The 23,686-nt window shown below is 42.6% G+C and overlaps 4 protein-coding genes and 1 non-coding gene across 24 annotated transcripts in view; 2 read left to right on the top strand and 3 right to left on the bottom strand.

Moving 5' to 3' along the window:
• Window positions 1-9,817, top strand: part of HELB (DNA helicase B) — a 45,656-nt gene extending 35,839 nt beyond the window's left edge. Inside the window, exons 13-14 of one of the 2 annotated variants that reach the window (XR_007717685.1) lie at window positions 18-2,796; window positions 2,945-9,817. Coding sequence is in view for 1 of the 2 variants with exons in the window: in XM_050748318.1 (XP_050604275.1) it covers window positions 18-119 (102 nt within the window). In the remaining variant the exon portion in view is untranslated. Of the gene's footprint in view, window positions 1-17 lie in introns of both variants that reach the window. The other variant, XM_050748318.1, reaches the window with a different exon arrangement.
• Window positions 1-23,686, bottom strand: part of LLPH (LLP homolog, long-term synaptic facilitation factor) — a 648,032-nt gene that overhangs the window by 206,979 nt on the left and 417,367 nt on the right. The window lies entirely within an intron of this gene.
• Window positions 1-23,686, bottom strand: part of TMBIM4 (transmembrane BAX inhibitor motif containing 4) — a 529,849-nt gene that overhangs the window by 194,277 nt on the left and 311,886 nt on the right. The gene's annotated exons all lie outside the window — the stretch shown is intronic.
• On the top strand, window positions 7,936-8,040 carry LOC126931921 (small nucleolar RNA U13). Its single transcript, XR_007718028.1, has one exon. It is a non-coding gene; the product is annotated as a small nucleolar RNA U13 (small nucleolar RNA).
• Window positions 9,604-23,686, bottom strand: part of GRIP1 (glutamate receptor interacting protein 1) — a 710,404-nt gene continuing 696,321 nt past the window's right edge. For all 19 annotated transcript variants that reach the window (XM_050748317.1, XM_050748313.1, XM_050748306.1 and 16 more), the window contains 2 exons: window positions 15,624-15,770; window positions 9,604-11,403 (listed from right to left, as the gene is read on the bottom strand). In XM_050748317.1, the coding sequence (XP_050604274.1) occupies window positions 11,176-11,403; window positions 15,624-15,770 (375 nt within the window). In that variant the 3' untranslated portion in view covers window positions 9,604-11,175. The remainder of the gene's footprint in view (window positions 11,404-15,623; window positions 15,771-23,686) is intronic.

Below are 23,686 nucleotides of genomic sequence, written 5' to 3' on the forward strand. Positions count from 1 at the left end.
TTTAATTGTTCTAACAGGTGGGAGAATCTCCACAAGTGTCTTCCAGACTTCAGAATTTGAGACTGAATAATTTAATTCCCAGGCAACTTTTCAAGCCCACAGATAATCAAGAAACTTAGTTTTATTTCAAATTGCTCAGAGTAACTATTTTTTCTTTTGGAGACAAAATGAACATCGTAACATCAAAGTACCAAGATAAAAAAAGTTGCCCATAACTGGAGTTTTAAGGTATTTGTGTGTTAGCAAATGTTTTAAATCCATTTAATCAAAGAAAATATTAATGATTTCAACATATGTCATTGTGAGAACTGGTAGCACTGGACATAAGTGAAGAGATTAGATATTTTATATACATATATATTTTTATACAATTGTGTACATCAAGCCGGGTGCAGTGGCTCACGCCTGTAATCCCAGCACTTTGGGAGGCTGAGGCAGGCAGATCACCAGCGGCCAAGAGTTTGAGACCAGCCTGACCAACATGGTGAAACCCCATCACTACTAAAAATGCAAAAATTATCTGGGTATGGTAGCACACGCCTGTAGTCCCAGCTACTCGGGAGGTTGAGGCAGGATAATCGCTTGAACCTGGGAGGCGGAGGTTGTAGTGAGCTGAGATCGCACCACTGCACTCCAGCCTGGATGACAGAGCGAGACTTCATCTCAAAAAAAAAAAAAAAAAAAATTATGTGCATTAAAACATGTCGTATTTTTAGGATAATGCCTTCGTAACTTTGATGATCGTCATGTGTTATCTTTGCCAATGGGTTGAAGCAGTGGCAAAGAAAAGCTGTAACTGCATCTGTAGATATTATTGACATGCCTCTTAGGATGTTGGATTGTGGTCATTTTACAAGACTGCTGCTCACTCCATCACTGCCGCCTGGGGCCCAGCCTACCTGGGACTTTTCCTTGGAAATGCTTTCTGAGTTGGGAGCACATTATTTTGAATATGTTCCACTTAGGAATTTTTTTCTCTCTCAGAATGATTTGATTTTTAAATTTTTACCTATGTTAAATGGTAAAAGAAAAAGTCAAGAGGAAAAATGTATCTGTTAACCCATTTATGCGTAGTGTCCATTATTGGGACACTAAACATGTGAGAGCTATTTATATCCCACTGCTCAAGGTCATCGCCAATGTCCGATCGCAAAAATTCAGAAAGTTGCAACCTCAGGCATAAATGGTTAATAGTTTTATTGAGATATAATTCATATACATTTCCCCAGTTTAAGTATACAATTCAATGACTTTTAGTATATTCATCAAATTGGACAATTACCATTGTAATCAATTTTAGAACTTTTTTTTTTTTTTTAAATAATAGAGACGAGGTCTCACTATGTTTCCCAGGTTGGTCTCGAACTCCTGAGCTCAAATGATCCTCCCACCTTGGCCTCCCAAAGTGTTAGGATTACAAGTGTGAGCCAGCGTGCCCAACCTGGAACATTTTCATACCCCACAAAGAACCTCACACTCTGGCTGGGCGTGGTGGTTCATGCCTGTAATCCCAGCACTTTGGGAGGCCAAGGCGAGCAGATCACCTGAGGTCAGGAGTTTGAGACTGACCTGACCAACATGGAGAAACTCTGTCTCTACTAAAAATACAAAATTAGCCAGGCATGGTGGCACATGCCTGTAATCCCAGCTACTTGGGAGGCTGAGGCGGGAGAATCGCTTGAACCCAGGAGACGGAGGTTGCAGTGAGCTGAGATCATGCCTTTGCACTCCAGCCTGGACAATAAGAGCAAAACTCTGTCTCAAAAAAAAAAAAAAAAAAAAAAAAAAAAGAAACCTCACACTCCTTAGCAATAATTCCCCTGACTTCCCCCATCCCTAGGTAACCTGGTTTTCTTAGTCCCAATAGACTTGCCTATTGCGGACATGTGGTTCTTTGTTCCTGACTTATTTGACTAGCATGATGTTTTCAGACTCCATCCGTGTTGTACCAGTAATATGTCAGTGCTTCGTCTCTTTTATTGCCAAATAATATCCCAGTATATGGATAAAGGACATTGAATTTGTACATTCATCGGTTGATGGACATTTATTTGGGTTATTTCCTACTTTTTGGCTATTATGAAATGCTGCTATGAACATCTGTATGTAAATTTTTATGTGGACATCTGCTTTCACTTTTGGGTATATAACTGGGAGTAGAATTGATGGGTCATATGTTAATTCTATGTTTAACATTTTGAGGTGCTGCCAGACTTTTTCCAAACCAGCTGCACCAAATTATCTTCTCACCAGCAGTGTATGAGAGTTCCAGTTTCTCCCTATTCTCTCCAATGTTTATTATCATCTGACTTCTTGATTATAGCCATCCTAGTGGATATGAAGTAGTATTTCATTGTGGTTTTGATTTGCATTTTTCTTATGGCTAATGATGTTGAACAGCTTTCATGTGAGTATTGACCATTTGTATGTCCCCTAGAGAAACGTATATTCAGATCTTTTGCACACTTTTAAATTGGATATTTTTTCTTTTTATCACTGAAATTGTATTAGTGAGGGTTCTCCAGAGTTATGGAACCAATAGGATATATGTGGATATAAAAGGGACTTTATTAGTGTATTAGGTAGGGTACCCTAGAGGGCCACAACTAATAGGATATATATATATGTGTGTGTGGAGGCAGGGGGGTTTATTAAGTATTAACTTACATGATCACAAGGTCCCACAATAGGTTGTCTGCAAGCCTGAGGAGCAAGGAGAGCCAGTTGGAGTCTCAAAACTGAAGAACTTGGAGTTTGATATTTGAGGGCAGGAAGCATCCAGAACAGGAGAAAGATGTAGGTTGGGAGGCTAGGCCAGTCTCACCTTTTCATGTTTTTCTGTCTGCTTTATATTTGCTGGCAGCTGGTTAAATTGTGCCCACCAGATTAAGGGTGGGTCTGCCTTCCCCAGCCCACTGACTCAAATGTTAATCTCCTTTGGCAGCACCCTCACAGACACACCCAGGATCAACACTTTGCATCCTTCAATCCAATCAAGTTGACACTCAGTATTAACCATCACAATTAGAGAGAACTGGCTCACACGATTATAAAGCAAAGTCCCACGATAGGCCATCTGCAAGCTGGGGAAGGAGAGAAGCTAATAGCATGGCTCAGCCCAAGTCTGAAAGCCTCAAAACCAGGGACACTGACAGTGCAGCCTGCAGTCTGAGACCAAAGGCCCAGGAGACTCTGGGAAGCAATTGGTGCAAGTCCCAAAGTCCAAAGGTGGAAAAACCTGGAGTCTGGTGTCCAAGGGCAGGAGGAGAGGAAGTCAAGCATTCTGCACAGCACAGGAAGAGAGGGAGCAGACTCAGCAAGCACGCTGCTTATCTCCCTTCATCCACCTGCTGTGTTCTGGCATCACTGGCAGCCAACTGGATAGTGTCCAGCCACACTGAGGGTGGGTCTTCCTCTCCCAGTCCATTGACTCCAGTGTCAGTCTCCCTCAGCAACACCGTCACAGACACACCCGGGAACAATGCTTCATCAGCCATCCAGGTGTCTCTCAATCTAGTTGACGCCTAATATTAACCATCACAAAATGTAAGAATTCTTTATATTTTCAACATTTAAGTCCATTATCAGAAACATAATTAGCAAAAATTTCCTCCCATTCTGTGAATTTTATTTTAATTATCTGGATGGTATCTGATATGGTTTGGCTCTCTGTCGCCACCCAAATCTCATCTCAAATTGTAATCCCCATGTGTCGAGGAAGGGTCCTGGTGGGAGGTGATTGGATCATGGGGGTTTCTCCCATGCTGTTCTGGTGATGGTGAGTGAGTTCTCATGATAGCTGATGGTTTTAAAGTATGGCACTCCCCGCCCCCCACCCCTCTTCTCCTGCCACCTTGTAAAGAAGGTGCTTGCTTCTTCTTTACCTTTTGCCATGATTGTGGTTTCTGAGGCCTCCCCAGCCATGTGGAACTGTGAGTCAATTAAACCTCTTTTCTTTATAAATTACTCAGTCTCAGGTAGTTCTTTATAGCAGTGTAAAAACGGACTAATAAGTGTCCTTTGAGGTGCAAGTTTTAAATTCTGATGATGACCAGTGTATCTATTTTTGTTGTTGCTGCTGCTTGTGCTTTTGGTGTTATATCCAAGAAACTATTGCCTATCCAAAGTCATGATGATTTACTACAATTTTTTCTTCTAATAACTTACAAGTTTTGGCTCTTACACTTAGATCTTCGATTCACTTTTAGTTAATTTTTGTATATGGTGTGAGGTAGGGATCCCACTTTATTCTTTTGCATGTGACAATTCAATTGTTCAGCTCCATTTATTGAAGAGATTATTCTTTTTTTTTTTTTTTTTTTGAGACGGAGTCTCACTCTGTCGCCCAGGCTGGAGTGCAGTGGCGCGATCTCGGCTCACTGCAAGCTCCACGCCATTCTCCTGCCTCAGCCTCTCGAGTAGCTGGGACTACAGGCGCACACCACCATGCCCGACTAATTTTTTTTATTTTTAGTAGAGATGGGGTTTCACCGTGTTAGCCAGGATGGTCTTGATCTCCTGACCTCATGATCCACTTGCCTCAGATTCCCAAAGTGCTGGGATTACAGGCGTGAGCCACCATGCCAGACCCAATTTATGCATCTTTTTTCTTTTTCTTTTCTTTTTTTTTTGAGATGGAGTCTCACTGTGTCACCCAGGCTGGAGTGCAATGGTGCCATCTCAGCTCATTGCAACCTCCACCTCCTGGTTTCAAGCAATTCTCATGCCTCAGCCTCCCGAGTAGCAGGGATTACAGGCACCTTCCACCACACCAGGCTAATTGTTTGTATTTTTAGTAGAGATGGGGTTTCACCACGTTGGCCAGGCTGGTCTCAAACTCCTGACCTCAGATGATCCACCTACCTTGGCCTGCCAAAGTGCTGGGATTACAGGCGGGAGCCACTGCGCCTGGCCCATGTGTCTGTTCTAATGCCAGCACCATATTGTCTTTATTACTGTAGCTTTGTAGAAAGTTTTGAAATTAAGAAGTGTGAGTCCTTCAACTTTGTTTTCTTTTTCAAGTTTGTTTTGGCTGTTATGGGTCCCTACATTTCTGTAGGAATTTTAGGGTCTGCTTGTCAGTTTCTGCAAAGAAGCAAACTGGAATTTTGTTGAGGAGTGTGTTAAACCTACAGATTCGGGAACTATTGCCATTTTAACAGTATTAAGTCTTGTGATTCATGAACACAGATGTCTTTCCATTTGCTTGGGAAAGACAGGCTGGATTGGAGTGCAGTGGTGCAATCATTGCTCACTGCAGCCTCTACCTCTTAGGCTCAAGCAGTCCAACCTCCTCAACCACCCCACCTCAGTCACTCTTGTAGCTGGGACTACAGGCTTGCACCACTGCACTTGGCTAATTTTTGTATTTTTTGCAGAGATAGGGGTTCACCATGGTGCCCAGGCTGGTCTTGAACTGGACTCAGGCAATCTGCCCACCTCGACCTCCCAAAGTGCTGGGATTACAGGTGTGAGCCACCATGCTTGGTTCTTCTTTAATTCTTTGTAGTTTTCAGAGTATAAGTTTTGTATTTTTTTATTAAATTTACAATGCTTTTTGTTAAATTTATTTCAAAATATTTAATTTTTTTTTCCTGTTGTAAATGGAACTATTTTTTTAATTTATTTTGGTTCATTACGGCTACTACATAGAAATGCAATTGATTTTTATATATTGATCTTGTATCTTCCAACCTTGCTGAACTATTAGTTACAGTAGGTTTTTAGTGGATTCCTTAGGATTTTCTGTATAAGAGATCATATCATCTGCAAATAGAGATGCTTTTAGTTCTTCCTTTTTAATCTGTAGGCCTTTAATTTCATTTTTTTGCTAAATACCCTGGTTAGAGCCCCTAGTATATTGTTGAATAGAAGTGGCAAGAATGAATATCCTTGTCTTGTTCATCATATTAGGGAGAAAGCATTAAATCTTCCACCATTAACTGTGTTTGCTGTGGATCTTTCTTTTAAGTCCTTTATTGAGATGAAGAAATTCTCCTTTATTCCTAGGTTGTTGTTGTGAAGGGACATTGAATTTCCTCAAGTCCTTTCTCTATGTATTGAGACAATCATGTAGTTTTGTCCTTTATTGATGCAGTGTGGTAATTTTTGGATGTTAAATCAATCACGCATCCCTGGAGTAAATCTCACTTGGTCATAGTGTACAATCCTTTTATGTGCTGCTGGATTTGGCTTGCTGGTTTTTTGTTGGGGACTTTTGCATCGAAATTCATGACAGATATTAGTCTACAGTTTATTTTTCTTGTGATGACTTTGTTTGGTTTTGGTATCAGAGTAATAGTGACCACATAGAATGAGTTGTGAAGTGTCCCCTTGTCTTCTATTTTGGAAGAGTTTGTGAAGAATTGGTATTAACTCTTCTTTAAATTAATCTGGCCCTGGACTTTTCTTTGTGCGAAGTTTTTGTTTTGTTTTGTTTTGTTTTTGTTTTTTGAGACAGAGTTTCGCTCTTGTTGTCCAGGCTGGAGTGCAATGGCACGATCTCGGCTCACCACAACCTCCACCTCCCAGGTTCAAGCGATTCTTCTGCCTCAGTATCCCAAGTAGCTGGGATTACATGCATGCACTACCACGCCCAGCTAATTTTAATAGAGACAGGGTTTCTTCGTGTTGGTCAGGCTGGTCTCGAATCCCAGCCTCAGGTGATCCAGCTGCTTCGGCCTCCCAAAATGCTGGGATTACAGGCGTGAGCCACTGAGCCTGGTATGTGAAGTTTTAAAGCTACTGATTGAATCTCTTTACTTGTTATAGGTGTATTTAGCTTTTCTGTTTCTTCTTGAGTCAGTTTTGACAGTTTTTCTCTAGAAATTTGCTCATTTAATCTATGTTTTTTAATTTTCTGACATACAGTTTATCATAGTATTCCTTTATGGTTTTTTAAATTTCTGTAAGGCTGATAGTAAAGCCTCTGTTTCACTCCTGATTTTAGTCATTTGAGTCTCTTTTTCTCTTGGTTAACTAAAAGTTTATGAATTTTAATCTTGTTAAAGGACCAACTTTTGGTTTCATTGATTTTCTTTACTGTCTTTCTAGTCTCTATTTCATTAATTTTTTTTTTTTTTTGAGATGGAATCTCGCTCTGTCGCCCAGGCTGGAGTGCAGTGGCCGGATCTCAGCTCACTGCAAGCTCCGCCTCCCGGGTTTACGCCATTCTCCTGGCTCAGCCTCTTGAGTAGCTGGGACTACAGGCGCCCGCCACCTCGCCCGGTAGTTTTTTGTATTTTTTTAGTAGAGACGGGGTTTCACCGCGTTAGCCAGGATGGTCTCGATCTCCTGACCTCGTGATCCGCCTGTCTCGACCTCCCAAAGTGCTGGGATTACAGGCTTGAGCCACCGCGCCCTGCCTATTTCATTAATTTTAACTCTTGTCCTATTACTTTTAGGAGGGCCTCTTAAGGAGGTGTTGTATGCTGGCCTAAATTGAGGGTTGGTCAAAGTTCAAAAGCCTGGGGGAAGGAAGCTTAGTATCTTCTCCAGATCAGTGAGTACAAGCAATTCAGCTAATCATTTAAGAAGCAAAGAATGGTAATTTTCAGGGCAGTCTGTGTCTGATTTTGTTATAAGTAAACGGGGGAAGGGAGATGAACACCTGTGAGTCTTATCTAAGTCACCTGGGGAAGGATGGTTCTTTATAATAAGCCAGTTCCTGGAACATGCAGGCGATGGGCAGGGGCGTTACTACAACCTTATAGAAATAAAATTTCTTTAACTCTGGCTATATTTCAGGGTATAGGACTCAGGTAAAGCTTCACATTGTCAAGAAGAACTTGAAAATACCTTTTTTCCATAAAAACACAATGAAACTAATACTATGTAACTGAATATTCCAAAGCAGTAGTTCTTATATTATAAATGTACTATTGGCTAAAATACAAATAACTGACCTGATTCAAAATTCTCTCAGATTTCATTAAGATCCTTTTGTAGTTCCTAAGCCTGATGCATTGGTGTTCACACACACGTGTGAGATGTGCCTCCCTCAAACCTTGTTATGGTGCCGGCACATTACCGGTCATGAAAAAAAAATATTTGAGTGAAAGAGGATACTTCTAGTATCCTTTTTAAAATGTAAATTGGAAGCAAATAATGTTTCATCCCAGCATGTTAAAATTGCAAGGGTCATCTACCCCAGCTTACTATTTGCTGAACACCCATCAGTCACCAGTAGAACACACATTTCCAATGCTAAAGGTCTTTACTGCTTGGTGAAAACCACTTTGCAACACTAGTGTTGGAAATTACTTCCTTATATTAAGCTGAAATCTACCTCATTGGAACCTCTGCTCGTAAGTCCTGAGTCTCATATATTTCAGACCTTGTCTCTTCTGCCCCATCTGGCTACTTATCTCCAGTTTCTTCTGCCAGTCTTCCGGTGGCATAGCCCCAAACCCTTTCATTTCATAGTTTGTCACTGCCCTTTTTAAGAGGACTCAGGGTGCTCAGAACTTACTGGCTGACCCTAGCTCTTCCTTTGGCCTGGTCACTATATTTGAAAAGTGCTACCTGAAATCATGAGAGCTTTTTTGTTTTTAACAGCTATTTTCTATTGTTGATTCATTTTAGTTTTGGTTACAACTGAAATATCTTTCACATGAAATATAGCTTCTCATTTGCATTTATTCACAAAGCCTCTTCTAACTACACATTTCATTGGCTTCAGCATCACGCTTGATGCAGAAGTGAGGCGAGTGCAATAAAAATTTGAACAGTTGCTTAGATTTTTGCAATCATAGATTGTCAGTTGGGTCATAAGACTCTCGTGCTAGAAAATACTCTGCCTTTCAGAATGTAACCTGGGCACACTGAATGCAACTGTATAAAAATGAATGTGAATTTTTAAAGGTAGCATAATTAAAGTTTGTACATTTTAACAGTTTATGTAAATATATCTCATAGAATACATGTAATTTTCTCTGAGGTGGATGTTGTGATACTTGATCAATACTTGTCACCTACAGTAAATGTACCATTGGTTTTGGAGGTATTTCTGTGTGTGTTTTTAGCCCATTCTCATATATTTCACTCCTCATCTTCCGAATGATCCTGTGGTACAGACATGACCTTCAGTTTCAGGTAGAGACACTGATTCATGGTGAGTAAATGTCATACAAGAGCCTGGAGCCTGAAATGAAACCTGGACTGAATTTCAATGCCCAGGTTCCTACTCTTTAGTGGTGCTTCTCGGGTTGATAGGAAAACCTTTCACCTTTAGAAAATTATACAAAAATAAACATTGTGGCCAGATGCGGTGGCTCACGCCTGTAATCCCAACACTTTGGGAGGCCAAGGCAGGTGGATCACTTGAGGTCAGGAGTTTGAGACCATCCTGGCCAATGTGGTGAAACCCCATGTCTACTAAAAATACAAAAACTAGCCAGGTGTGGTGGTGGGCACCTGTAATCCCAGCTACTTGGGAAGCTGAGGTAGGAGAATCACTTGAGCCCAGGAGGCAGGGGTTGCAGTGAGCTGAGATTGTGCCACTGCACTCCAGCCTGGGCAACAGAGTGAAAATCCATCTCAAAACAAACAAAACAAATTGTGTAGGACTCAGGCTAGAACACTGAAATATATTCAAAACACCAATAATGCATGTCCTCTTTATTTGGCTTTTTAAAATCACGGTTTATTCCATTTGGTAGAGGGTTTTATTTTTTCCATACAAATATTTGAACAATTTTGAATTCCCCAAAACCATACATAGACGATAAATACCATGCTATTAAAGTATTAAATTTGTACAAAAATACTTTACAGTTTAATACTTGTTTGTTACAAATAAAAATACATATTTAAGTGACTCATGATCTTTTTTTCTTTTTTCTTAACATGATTCTGCTTTATACTTTCTTGCCCTGGCGGTTCTGAAATGTGATTGAAATAATATTTTTTTTTGCACAAAAAGAAAGGTGATTTTTATTTCCTTAAACAAAGGACACAGTGTTCGAATGCTTTGCCTAAGTGGTAGTTTGAATTATTGACCAAAATGAAAACGTTTGGAAAATAATTATTTCAATATGGAGAGTCTACCATCAATATACAGATCTAGTTTTTTATATTCACCAAATAACAGTTATTAGCGTAGCTATTCAAAATATCTGAACAAATGAAAACAGTTGCTGACAAACATTTAAAGCAACTGTCACAATTTATTGCTTTGAGGGATGGTAATAATTGGCAATGCATTTGTGAAAAATGTATTTACAATTTCGGTAAGTGGCATGGCTCAGAACAAAAGATAGCCCAGTGTCATTTTTAAGTACATGTGCTGTACACCCTCAATATTACCAGTTTTCAAAACATGTCAAGCAGTATGAGTTTGGTTTGCCTATCATTAAGATGAACCTCATTTTAATAGACTCTTCATTCTTTCTTAAGTTCTTAGTCTTGAATTTTAAAAATAAGATTATATAACTAATTCTCGTGTTTACTACACCCTCTAATTCATTATCAGAGATTTTCAGCTATTAAAAATGTGTCCTTAAAAAAAAAAACAGGTCACAAGACATATCCTGTTTGATAATTTGTTGCATAGGGAATAGCATACATCTTAGTTAAAATCATTCCTATACTTGGGCAAAACATTTACCACCACCTATTATGGTCTCCTACGTGCATCATTGCTGAAACATTTTAAGATAACTTAATTTTATACCTGTACCCCTCCCATTGTGGCAGTCCCAGCAGTTTACCAAACACTAGTTCCCCTAGTAGAGCCAGCCTATGAGAAGAAAAGCCTTGTTGGTCAAGTTCTTACATTAATGACTTCATAGTAAGAAACTGATTTCAAAGTGAATTAAGGAAATCATCATAGAGAATATTTTCAAACAGATGTTTCTCTTTTTAAAAAGTGATAGTAAGATGAACTTGTAAAAAATTTCCTCTGATGTTAATTGTAGAGTTGGGGGGACGGCCTATTTTTCTCTACCATTGGGCCTGGCAGGGCATTGCCCACCATGTACCATAGTGGTCACCAAAAAAGAAACCTCTTCAACTTGAAAAGGGAAGTGAACATGAGCCATGAGAGAGATTTAAAAGACCCCTGTGCTTGCAGTTAATGCCACGTGATTATCTGTGCTTCAAATGTCACAGAAATCTTAAAGGGATTTTTAGCACCATGTAGATATTGTCTTTTGTCCTGCTTTATAAAAAGCGTTGCTATAATGTATTAGTGGGTTCTCGTGTCTCCAAATTACCACCGTGGCTAGGCTGCTGGAAAAAAGCACTGTTCTGTTCACTCCAATCTCCTGGTAGACTCTGTTGTTCTACAGACTTCTGTGAAGCCAGTGGGTTTCTACTAATAACCAGGTCCAGCTTATTCCCGGATTCTGCTATGAGGGGCACAACAAGGCAGCAGTCAAAGTCTCTGGTTCGGACATGGTTCACCTGAAAGGTCAAGAAGAGCCATTTTGAATTATCATTGTAACCATAATTCCCAAAACCCAGAGGAACATTTCAGGTGCAACAAGTTGTTTGAAGTCATGAAGGTGCTAAAATGAGCACCATGAGGTCTATCCTTGCTCTGACTATGCTGTGACATGGCTACTGGCTCACTTGTCATTGTCTACCAGTAAATCGTAAGACTCTCAAGGGCAAGGAAGACATACACATCCTACCTATCCTCATGCCAAGCAGGTGGCCCCACCCACAGTGGGGGTGCTCCAAGTCCTGAATATTATCCCTAATTTACAGATGAGAAAAGCAAGGCACAGAGAGGTTAAGAGCTTTGCTTTAGATCAGTAGTTGTTAAGGGTTATAGGATGTAATCCCAGGCCAACTGGCTGATCTCAAAGCCTGTGCTCTGAATCACGATGCTGAACTACCTCTCTTACAAGTGAGCTCCACTAGGTGCAGTGGCTCACACCTGTCATCGCAGCACTTGAGGAGACCAAGATGGGAGGATCGCTTGATGCCAGGAGTTTGAGACCAGCCTGGGCAACATAGTGAGACCCTGTCTCTACTAAGAATAAGAATTTTTTTTTTAAAAAAATGAGCTTATTCCCTCTTCAGCTTATACATGCACCCATCTTCCATTTCTCCTTCTTCACCAACAAAAGTTTTTACAATCACCCACATGCCGGTTCTACTCCTTGACCTCCCATTCTCTCCTCAGTTTTTTCAGGTCCCCCCTGACACATGGTCATTCTGGCAAATGACCCCACTTGTCAAATCCAGGAATGTTCTGGAGTTCGCATCCTCCTTGGTGTTTAGCATTTGCCACTCCTGACAGCTCCTCACCCTTAAAACTCTCCTTCCTTGATTCTACAACCCCACTTTGTTTTGATCCTTTTACCATTTTAACTGCTTGCTTTCAGTCCTTTCCTGCCTTTATTTCTTCCTGTCCTTTACATTTGGTTATTGTGGCCAGGCACGGTGGCTCACGCCTATAATCCCAGTACTTTGGGAGGCTGAGGCGGGCAGATCCCCTGAGGTCAGGAGTTTGAGACCAGCCTGCCCAAAATGGTGAAACTCCATCTCTACTAAAAATACAAAATTAGCCAGGCATTGTGGTGGGTGCCTGTAATCCCAGCTACTCGGGAGCTGGCTGAGGAAGGAGAATTGCTTGAACCTGGAAGGCACAGGTTGCAGTGAGCCAAGATCACGCCATTGCACTCCAGCCTAGGTGACGAGAGAGAATCTCTGTCTCAAATAAATACATACATACATACATTTTGTTATTGTTAGAATACATCCTGGGTTCTCTTCTCTTCTTTGTTATAAAGCCACCAAGGGCAACTTGTCCTAAACCCCACACTTCAGTATCCTAAATCTTTAACTCTGGCTCTATCATCTCTCCTCACCAACAGATCCAAACCACCAAATGCTTCCCAGACTGCTCTATCACGATGTGCTGAAAATATTAAAGACTCATTAGTTCTGAAACAGGTGTGTTATCTTACCTACCCCTACCTGGTCTCCTTGCCTGTGATCTTCCCTTCCCTAACCCATCCCCGATACACCCACAATAATATTGTCTTGCCTTTCTATGTTACCAATTATATCATTATCCTGCTTAAGAAATTAATATGCCTTCAGCATAAAGTTCAAGAGCTTTAGCATCACATTCAAGGTCCTTTATAATCTGAATGTAGTCTACTTTTACTCAGCTTCCATGAGAGTACGCCTAGCTCTAATTTATGGATTAGGAAGACACTCATATAGAGGGTAAGTAACTTATCCATAGTTATTCATTCAGCAAATATTAGCATGTCTATGGAAAACAAAGTGTCCCCAAACTCCTAGGATAAGACTAATTGTTCTGTTGCCATAGTAAAAATCATCACCAGAATTGTCCAGAACTATCAAATTGATCAGTGACAACATGCTTCAGTGAACACATCTCTGAAAGCTAACCAATCCGTGGCAGCCTCCTGCTTTGAAAGTTAGCTGTTTGGTGACAGACTGTTTCCAGGTGAGTACACTGCTAAGACTGACTTCAAGCTGCTCCATTTTCCTGCAAAATGCCCTTCCCAAAAACTGCACATAAGCTCAGAAATCTGCTTTCCTAAATAAAACTCTACCTGACCACAATGTTACTATATTAAGTAAGCAAGGTTCAGCTTTTTGGTTTCAGATATTGTGAGAGATACTGAGATATCAAACACTATATAACGGTAAATGAGAGAATAAGGTATTATCCCTGTTCTCAAAAAGTTTACAATCTGCTGGGGAGTATATGCAAGGAAACAGGAAGGTGTTTTCATTTGTTTGTTTGTTTTTGTTTTTTTTTTGAGACTCGCTCTGCGCCCAGGCTGGAGTGCAGTGGCATGATCTCAGCTCACTGCAACCTCCAAACAGGCAGTTTTAATAATGTAAATTCTACCAAAAGAAAAAGCTGCTATTCTGTATAGGAGGGGCCCCTAGTCCAGACGTGAGGTAAAGGAGGTTGGGTGGTGTCTGGTGAAGTTGGGCTTTGAAGGGAAGTCCTCTAAACGAGTGATTGTCAATTTGGCTGCTCGTTGGAATCACTGGGGGAGGTGTAAAAACACACCGATGCTGTATCTCTCTCCTAGAGTCACTGGTTTAATTGGTCTGCCATTTGATCTGAACATTGGGATACATTCTCTAGGTGATTCCATTTTTTCAATCAAGGATGGGAATCACTGATCTATGTGAGACCAAAAAGTTGAGTCAGAGTGAGGTAGGTAAGGCCTAGGGATTAGAAGAGCATTCAGAGAAAGGGAAGCATATATAAGGCTCAGAGCCAATGCACTTCTATTCTGCTGCACAGTACTGAGCACTTTTATGTGACAGCATTGTTCTTGGAACTAAGAATAGAGTGGAGAGTAAAATCGCCACCTTCATGGAGTTACATTCTAGTGGGCAACACAGAATAAGCAAATAACTAGCATCATCTCTGGCTGTACTGCGAACCAATGAAGCACTGTGAAGAATGGAGAGGCAGGAAGGGCCCTTTTAAACAGAGAGGTTTAAGTGGCAGCATGTGAGCAGGGACCTGAAGTCAAGGAAGGAGCAGGGAAAGAACCTGTGCATGTTTAGCAGAGAAGTGCCACAAGCTCAGGGCACAGCAGGTGCAAAGGCCAGGAGGTGGCAGCATATACCATTCCTGAAACAAATCCAGCTGAAGCTAGAGAGTAAATGAAGAGGTTGGGCACAGTGGCTCACATCTATAATCCCAGCACTTTGGGAGGCCGAGGGGGGTGGATCACTTGAGGTCAGGAGTGCGAGACCAGCCTGGCCAACCTAGTGAAACACGGTCTCTACTAAAAATACAAAAATTAGCCATACATGGTGGCATGCACCTGTAATCCTAGCTACTTGGGAGGCTGAGGCAGGAGAATCACTTGAATGCAGGAGGTGGAGGTTGCAGTGAGTTGAGATCGTGCCACTGCACTCCAGCCTGAGAGACAGAGTGAGACTCTGTGTCTCAAAAAAAAAAAGGAAAAAAGATTGTAACTTTCCATCAACTTCGAAAGGTCTGTCATCAACCCTCCAATTAGTTAGCAAATTGCATTCTTGCTGGGTGTGGTGGAAGGCACCTGTAATCCCAGCTACTTGCGAGGCTGAGGCAGGAGGATGTCTTGAACCTGGGAGGTGGCGGTTGCAGTGAACTGAGATCACGCCACTCCACTCCAGTGACAGAGCGAGACTCTGTCTCATAAATGAATGAATGAATGAATGAATGAATGAATGAATGAATGAAGAGGTAAGACAAGATGCTGGCAAGGTAAGGAGAGGCCAAATCCCTGAGGCCTTGTAGGTCACGTAGAAGACGAGTGGTAGGAAGGACTAGACTGGGTGCCTGGAGTCGGATAACTATGTCATATTTATGGGACTACTGTGCGATGGTGGGAGGTGACCAGTGGTTGGGTGGAGTCTGAGAAATGAGCGTGAGACTGGGAAAGATGGCTCTGAGCTCAGTGCTGAAAAACCTGATAAGAAACCACAGAACTTTGGGGGCTGGGTTAGAATTTACCAGTGCTGAAAATTCTTTATTCAGCTGTTTGCTTCTACTGATTCCATAATCTTGATGACAAAGGCTGAAAGGGAAAAGAGCAAAGGGCCCCAAATATGCAGGAGGATGTAGAGGAAGCTCCTAGTGACAAATTACTTGCAAGGAATTAAAATTCCACGTGAGGTCTTACCTGTAAGAGCCTGTCATATGGCTTTAAGCCACCAAGATCTCCTGGCCCAGCTGGGCGAATATTTTTGACATACACTCCTTTCTCCAGCAAGCCATCTGCTACACTGAACCCAAAGTCCTCCATGTCAGAGTCCTTGTACAAGGTCACCTGAAGAGAGAGAAAGTGGGATGGGAATATTTAGCTGGGCTGGAGACTTTTCCTTCTGCAACTTCTTGATGATCGATCTTTTCACACGACTTTTAGTCACATCATGGATTTGTAATATCAGCATCAGTCAGCTCCCCGCACCAATCCTGCAGCTCTTTTTCCCACTCCAGGAATATCCTTGGACTTTATGAAGTCCCAACCAGAACTGAAAAACGAGGAGAAATGGAATGTCGGGGTCCTCCCTCCCTCCTTTGCAGTCGTCATCAGGCGGATACAGGAGAGAACTTCCCCAGGGCATGTTGACTTCTACTATTTTCCTGGGGCAAACCCTGGTCAGAGGAGCTGCCCGCAGCAGCCCTTTACAACTGCTGAGATGTCAGGGAATAAGCCAAAGGCCTTTCCTTCCTCCCCACTCCTGCCTAGTGCTCTGCTAAGCACAGTGCTCGGCGTATCCTCTCTTTGGGCAAGTACCATGAAGTTCATCCTTTTATTTGCTCTGGAACCCCCAATGAGCACCATCACAGAACACTATGTAAAAGACCTGAATGTGTTTCTATGACAACACCCTTGCTCTGTGCCTTGGCTTAACTCACTCCCTCAGCATTTGTCTAGGGTTTGATTTGGTAACTGAAGGCATCTACTCTGAGTGCTGCGGGCCCCCCGCCGCCCTGGGTCTCTCTGCTCCTGAGGCTAACTACAGCTGGTCAAAGCCTCACTCCTCCACCAGCCCTCACTCCTCCACCTGACCACCTGTGAGTGTTCGTCTGAGGCTAAAATAACTAATCATTTGTATATTCATCAAATATTTATTAAGCTCCTACCATATTGTAAGCACAGCATGGGGTGCCAGAAACAGCAGTGAACAAGAGGAAGAGGCACACACATGAATATGCAGCAGTCCCCAAGCTCTCACTGTGCTGGGCATTGCGCCCAGCAGCACACTCAGCACTTGATGCTCAGTTAACGCTTTGAGGGGGCCACGGGCTTTATCGAGTTGTGCCAGATGCCCTCCACAAAGACTTCAAGCAATGGTCAGGCTTAATTTTCTACTGTAATTATATATATATATACACACACACACATATATATATATTATATATATACACATATATATAATATATATATTTCTTTTTATCCAACTAAAGCATGAAAACATTATTGTAAAATAGTAAAAAACAAAAAAACAAAATCAGAGCTATACAGGGCAAATGTGAAGGTTAAAACTCTTAAAGCAAGGATCTTTGTTTCTATCCAGTGATTTTACTTCAGAGGGCTATGGCATTCTGAAGGCAATACAAAAGTGGCCAGTGTGTGGGTTTTTATTTTACTGGACAGAGAGCTAAAATATCAAGCTGATTGGGTCAATACTATTCACCAGGCAGTCCTAGTGGTTATTACCATATTAGAGGTGAGGAAATTAAGTTTCACTGGGGTTATGTAACCCACCCAAGGCCACAAAGGTAAGAATGGTGGGGACGTATCTGACAGACTCCAGACACCAAGTGCCTAATGGTTCCACTCTCCTGCCACTCAACATGCACCTCTCAGCCTCATCACTTTCAGCATCCTCCTGGACAGGAGCCACCCTCAGGAGCCAGTGAAAATGCAGTCTCAGACCCGCCCTAGACCGACTGAGAATCTGCAGAGCTGATGTTTCCTGAGACGACCCTCTTCGCAGGCTCATTCCATCACTGTGTGTGCATGTGAGTGTGTGTGTGTGTGCGCGCGCGCACATACTGGACACTATGCCTCAGGGACTGTTTTAGGGACTGAGAATATATTTCACAGGATAGAGTGAAAAAAAAAAGTAGAGCAGTGAGCAAAACACAACCTTTATGAGCACAGCCCAGTGAAGAAATCTGATTTAATCCTCATAATGATTCTGTAAGATGGGTAAGAGTCTTCATTTTAAGAGGTGACAGATATAAAGGTTTCTCAGTCTGCACTAAGTTATACAAGGATAGAGTAGTAAGCCCTATTTTACTACATAAAGGGTGTGTGGGGTTGTGTGTGTGTGTGTAGCCTAGTAACACCCAGCACCCCCGCACTGGCCCCACCACCCATCGCTCATCTAACATGCTCACTGGTGATGCTTGGGGAGAAGTAGGTTAGGTTCACACCATGTGGTTGAGAGCACCCCTACCTTCCAAAGCAATACTCACCAAGGGGAGAGGGGAAGACTTTGCTGGTGGCCTGGGCTCGGGTTTGGGGCAGATCCCCACTCCCCAGCTCCTTGAGGGGAGTAGGGGTCCTTTTTGCCCATGGATGTATCTCAAGCCCCTAAGGCAGCACCTGCCACATAATGGGGTTAGTATTTTGTCGGATAGAAAGGGCTTGTCCTGCAATTTATGAGGCTGAGGATCAGTCATGATGTCCTGTCCCTTTATGAGTCATTGCAGAGAAAGAGAGTGTGAACTAAGAGAGATTTAATTCTGGGGTTCCAGCCATCCCCTCACCCCTCACCCAAGGCCATGCTGGGAATCAGCAAAGCTGTCCCGTGACAGAGTAGCTAGGCAGGACAAAGCTCCAAAGTTGACACTGTGTGGCCATGAGAGGGAGGGCACTTCTGGTACCACGGCCAGGCCTGCCTACCTGTGGGCTGAGGAGACCCAGATTCCCAGACAGTGAAGAAGATAGGGGGAAGGTCCTCCAACAGGGGATGCTAGACTTCTTGCTAGTAAGGCCTGTGGGAGTTGAGTAAGCAGTTTAGAAAGCGAAGAGATATTACTGTCTCCACCAGTTTGTGGAGCAGATCATACACAGACAGGGAAATGAAAGTTCAAAGAGAAATAGCAACTTGCCCAGGATCAAACTGATGGCAACAGTGAATTGGCTCAAATCAAGGCTTCTGACGGCAAAGCTTAGATCTTGCCATGGCACAGTCTCTCCTTGCCTAGCACACAGTTGCTTAATAAATACTCATTGCAGAGAGGAATATTTAGGCTGCTCCACAATTATGTTTTTGCCTTAGGCCAGATAGGAGATTTCTGAAAATATTCTTGGTGAAAATTTCATACATATTCTAGAGTAGAGAGGTTGGAACACCCATCTATTCACCACTCAGATCCAACAACCATCAAGAGTTTGCCATGTTTCCTTCAGCTATCCTTCTCTTCTTCGGGGGAGTGTTTTCAAGCAAACACCAGTCTGCATGTCATTTCACTCCTACATACTTCAGTATACACCTCCAAAAAATATGATCACTTTCTTTCATAACCTCCACATCATCAATTTACTGGCAGCAGCAACTCTTCTTACCTGATAGCCACTATAATTTCCCCAATTGTCTCAAAAATGATTTTTTCATTTTATTTTATTTTTACTTTTTTGAGACAGGGTCTCACTTTGTCACCCAGGCGGGAGTGCAGTGGCGTGACCTCGGCTTACTGCAACTTGGCTCACTGCCTCCCGGGTTCAAGCACTTCTCCTGTCTCAGCCTCCTGAGTATCTGGGGTTACAGGCATGCGCCACCACACCTAGCTAATTTTTCTGTTTTTAGTAGAGACAGGGTTTCGCCATGTTGACCAGGCTAGTCTTGAACTCCTGAGCTCAAGTGATCTGCCTGCTTTGGCCTCCCAAAGTGCTAGGGTTACAGGTGTGAGCCACTGTGCCTGGCCTCAAAAAAATTTTTTTAAGTTGGCTTGCTTAAGTCAGAATCCCAACAAAGTTCATACACTACATCTGTGTTAAGTCTGTTAAATCTCCTCTTACCTGTGGCGGGTTCTTGTCCTTCCCCTTGTGCTGCTGATCTATTGCTGACACTGTGTCATTTGCTCTGTAGCATGTTCCTCTGTCTCCCTACATTTCTCTGAATGGAAGTTAATGCTAGATGCTTGATTTCAGTCAAGATTAGCTTTGTAGTAGGGGTGGGGGCAGGAACAATTCACAGGTGGCACAGTGCTTCCTATCACATCATGTCTAGTTGTCCTACTTTGGGTGGGTTCAGGTGATGACAGCCTCATTCCGCTATTGTAAGGGTTCTCATCAATCTTTAATCTAATGATTTTATTTATTGATCACTATCTGAATCAAAATTCTATTAGGGGTTGTAAAGCGATAATCTTTTTCTAATCCTATTAGTATCTTCTCTGTTTATTAGCTAAAATGATTTTGTAAAGGAGAATTCTCTTTCATCAATTAGTGCTGCCTTGTTACTCTGAAATACATCTTTTACAAGAAGGGCAGAATGAATGAATGCTAATTCTTTTCTTTCAATTTCAGAACAGGGAATTTGTTCACTAAATACTTTGAATGGTGGCCCAACGAGAATTTGTGTGTGGGGAAGCGGGGGATGGGATCAATATGAACCTATAAATTTTGATATATTCAATGCATTTTTTGTTTGTTTTTGTTTTGATACTGAGTCTCACTCTGTCGGCCAGGCTGGAGTGCAGTGGCATGATCTTGGTTCACTGAAACCTCCATCTCCCAGGTTCAAGCAATTCTCGTGCCTCGGCCTCCTGAGTAGCTGGGATTACAGGCGCCTGCCCCGACGCCCGGCTAATTTTTATATTTTTAGTAGAGATGGGGTTTCGCCATGTTGGCCAGACTGGTCTTGAACTCCTGATCTCAAGTGATCTGCACACCTTGGCCTTCCAAAAGTGCTGGAATTATAGGTGTGAGCCACTGTGCCTGGCCTATTCAATGCATTTCAATGAGTTGCATCATTATTCTTTTGGATGCTCAAATGTTCTCATCTTTGGCCACAGGAAGTCTTTCATGTTGACTCCTGTGTCCTTTTGATAGGATCCATTGGTTTTGGTCACTTCTTTACTTTCCGGCACAAAATATGACTCACCATGAATAGTTCCTATCTCCGATCTGGAATCAGCCATTCCTCCAAGGAGCCTTCACTGGAGGAAATATTGTTGATTTATATTCTATTCTAGTCCTTTTTTTTTTCTTTTTCTTTTTTTGAGACAGGGTCTTACTCTGTCACCCAGACTGGAATGCAGTGGCGCGATCTCGGCTCACTACAACCTCCACCTCCCAGGCTCAAGCGATGTCTCCTGATTCAGTCTCCCGAGTAGCTGGGATTACAGGCGCATGCCACTCCTGCCTGGCTAATTTTTATAGTTTTAGCAGAGACAGGGTTTTGCCATGTTAGCCAGGCTGGTCTTGAACTCCTGTCCTCAAATGACCTCCTGACCTCCTGCCAGGACCTCCTAAATTGCTGGGAGTACAGGCGTGAGCCACCGCACCTGGCCTATTCTAGTCCTTTTCCTTCTATCTCCACGCTGCTTTCTCAAAGGGATGAAGAGGAGGAATAGTGGGGGAAGGGAAAACATGAGAAGGAGGCTAGTAGTTATTAGGATTGGTAATAGACTGACATTCTTCGGACCCTGTTTACTACTGGGTGAAATCTCTTTGCCCGAGGTTCCTGCTTATGTCCCACTCTGACTTTATCTGCGGGATCTCTTGCCCTTTTGCCCCTTTTCTGTCTTTGTTCTTAGCCATGTTTTCTCCACATGGCAAGCAACACACCTGGGGCAGGGACCGTCACCACCATTCCTAGAGGGTGGGGCATCCTCCTTGCTATCTCCATTCCACTTGCAACTAGGTTCAGGGGTGCAGTCCTGCAGACTCTGTGCCTATGGCTGGTTGGTAAAGTGCATCAGCTTCTGTTCTGCAGGCCTAGCCATATCCTTGAGATGCACCCACATGTGAGGGTGCTAAATCTTAAGCTTTAAATGGGAGCGAGGAAACTCACTGTGGTCTTAGATCTGAGGCATGTTTTCCAACATAGTAAACCAGAATCCTTGCATTTGAGGAAACACTTGGTGTGAGACTGGAATAATAGTGAAGTTCGTCATGACTCTATTGGCCTGTGATTCTGGGTGTTTGCACCACAGGCCAGAACCCACAAGGGGCACGAGGAAGAGTGGCACCCAAAACTACCAACACCAACCAATGGTAGTACACTAACCAAAGCATTAGAGATGAGTGCCAACCACAGTTAGCAGAGTAGCTCATTAACTTCAAGGTCACAGTTATTGGCAAAGAGCCTTGGTTTTTCTGAGCCTCAGAGTTGAAGAGTTGATGGAAAACTCTTCAGGATAAGAGGCTAATAAATAGTTTAAATCTAAAAGTAATCTGTTTCTCCAGGGATATCTCCCAAGGTTAAAGGATACTGAATTTTAATAGCCAGCTCTATGGTTCTCCTGGAAATAGCCTAGTAATGGCAAATTAACAAAAATAAAATTATTTTAAAACTACATAAAAGATTCTAGAAATCAATAATTAACAAAAATAGGGAGCACGGGGGGCTGTTCTGACACCAGTAACAATGAATTGTGCCATACAGCCCTGTTTACCTGGAGTTTGATAGTGGTTACCTTGGATTTATTTCCTGTGCAAAAATAATTCTAAGGATTCTGAGGTGTAAGTTCATACTTCTCCCTACCCCTGAAAATGAATCTCTTATCCAGTTACTTTGTTACATATGATTGCTTTTGATCTTCCAACACCTCTGTGCAGCAAAATCATTGCCTTTCCACGAATGAGGATACTGAACCTTGAAAAAGTTGATGGACTGACTTGTCCAGCTAGAATGCAGAAGCACCAGGATTCAAGACTAGAATATCTGACCTCAATTGCTGTGTTCTTTCCACCAAATCATGATTTTTTTTTTTTTTTTGGACATGTAATCTCCTAGCTAGTCAGGCCCAACCAACTAAAGATGAATAATTAATCATATCCGCTGGGTTTCTTCTCATCAGAGCTCTTTGTGGCTTTCCAACAACATCTGCATAAAGTCCTGCTCCATGCTCCTACGGCTCACCATCCTGTCAGTTGGCTTTGCATTCTACCCTAGCTCATGTGAAGCAAAATTTTTCTCGTAGGGTCTGTCTTTTGTGCTGACTATAGGATGCCTCTGGGGAACCTGGACTATGAACACAGTTGCAAGGTTTTTCTGTTCTAAAAGAGCCAATGAGTTTCTTAGAACATAACACTCAGGGCTAGGATATAGTTCTACAAAGCTCAGTTCAATTTTAACTATTTGTCAGCATGTGCTGCAATTGCTTCGAACCCTCCTGAGAACAGAAGCTTTCACAGGAGGCCGGGTGGGTTCACCGTGATTCATATTCAGCCTTGTTTTATATTTCTAAGCAAGTCTACCGACATGTTTGAACAACATCCTGAAGGCCAAGATCAGAAACCCGATACTTACGTTTTCGATTTTGACACATGTGAAAGGCTTTAGCTGCAGAGCCAACTCGCCCCACTTGGCTTTGAAGGGCAATTGCATCTGCTCTCTGGAGCAAGTCATGGCAAGTGACAGCCATCCCAGAAGGAGTCCTCAAGCTCTGACAGCTCCCTATGGCTCACTCCCTTGTCCCAATGGCCTTAAGGACCAAACTGACACCTACTTCTCAGAGATAGTTTTCCTGTAAATCACCAGGCATTTTGGTTTACTTGTGACAGATACCACTGGGGTAGCCCCATTCCTTTAACTCTGACAATTTAAGTAATGTCAGTTTTGAGGACAATCCTACACTATCTATGGCGCTGGAAGAAAACGAAATAGAATACAGTCTTCCAAACTGGAAGCTTGCAGCCCAAGAAGAACAATCTCAGTTTATACCATTAGAAACTCAGGGGTTTGGAGAGGAATTGGGTCAGAAAGCAGCTGCTGCCCTCCTGTCTGGGGAGTCTCCTTAGCTGAGGAGAGAAAGGAACAGCTGCTCCAAATGCCACCTCCTGCTGCATTCTGGCAACAATGTGGCACCAAGAGCTGGAAAAAATGAGGGCTCAACAAGGAGAGAATCAGTAGCTGGGATTTTGGCTGTAAGTGTAAGCAAGCCAGGGGCTACCCTGGCCCTTGAGGAGCTGAGTCCCAACCAAAAAAGTCGCACAGTTTTTAAGATCTGTGGCAGATTTAGGTGCTGCCTTTCTCATTCATCCCAGAGCACCTT

The sequence above is a fragment of the Macaca thibetana genome, chromosome 11 (genome assembly GCF_024542745.1).
Source record: "Macaca thibetana thibetana isolate TM-01 chromosome 11, ASM2454274v1, whole genome shotgun sequence".
Lineage (NCBI taxonomy): Eukaryota > Metazoa > Chordata > Mammalia > Primates > Cercopithecidae > Macaca > Macaca thibetana.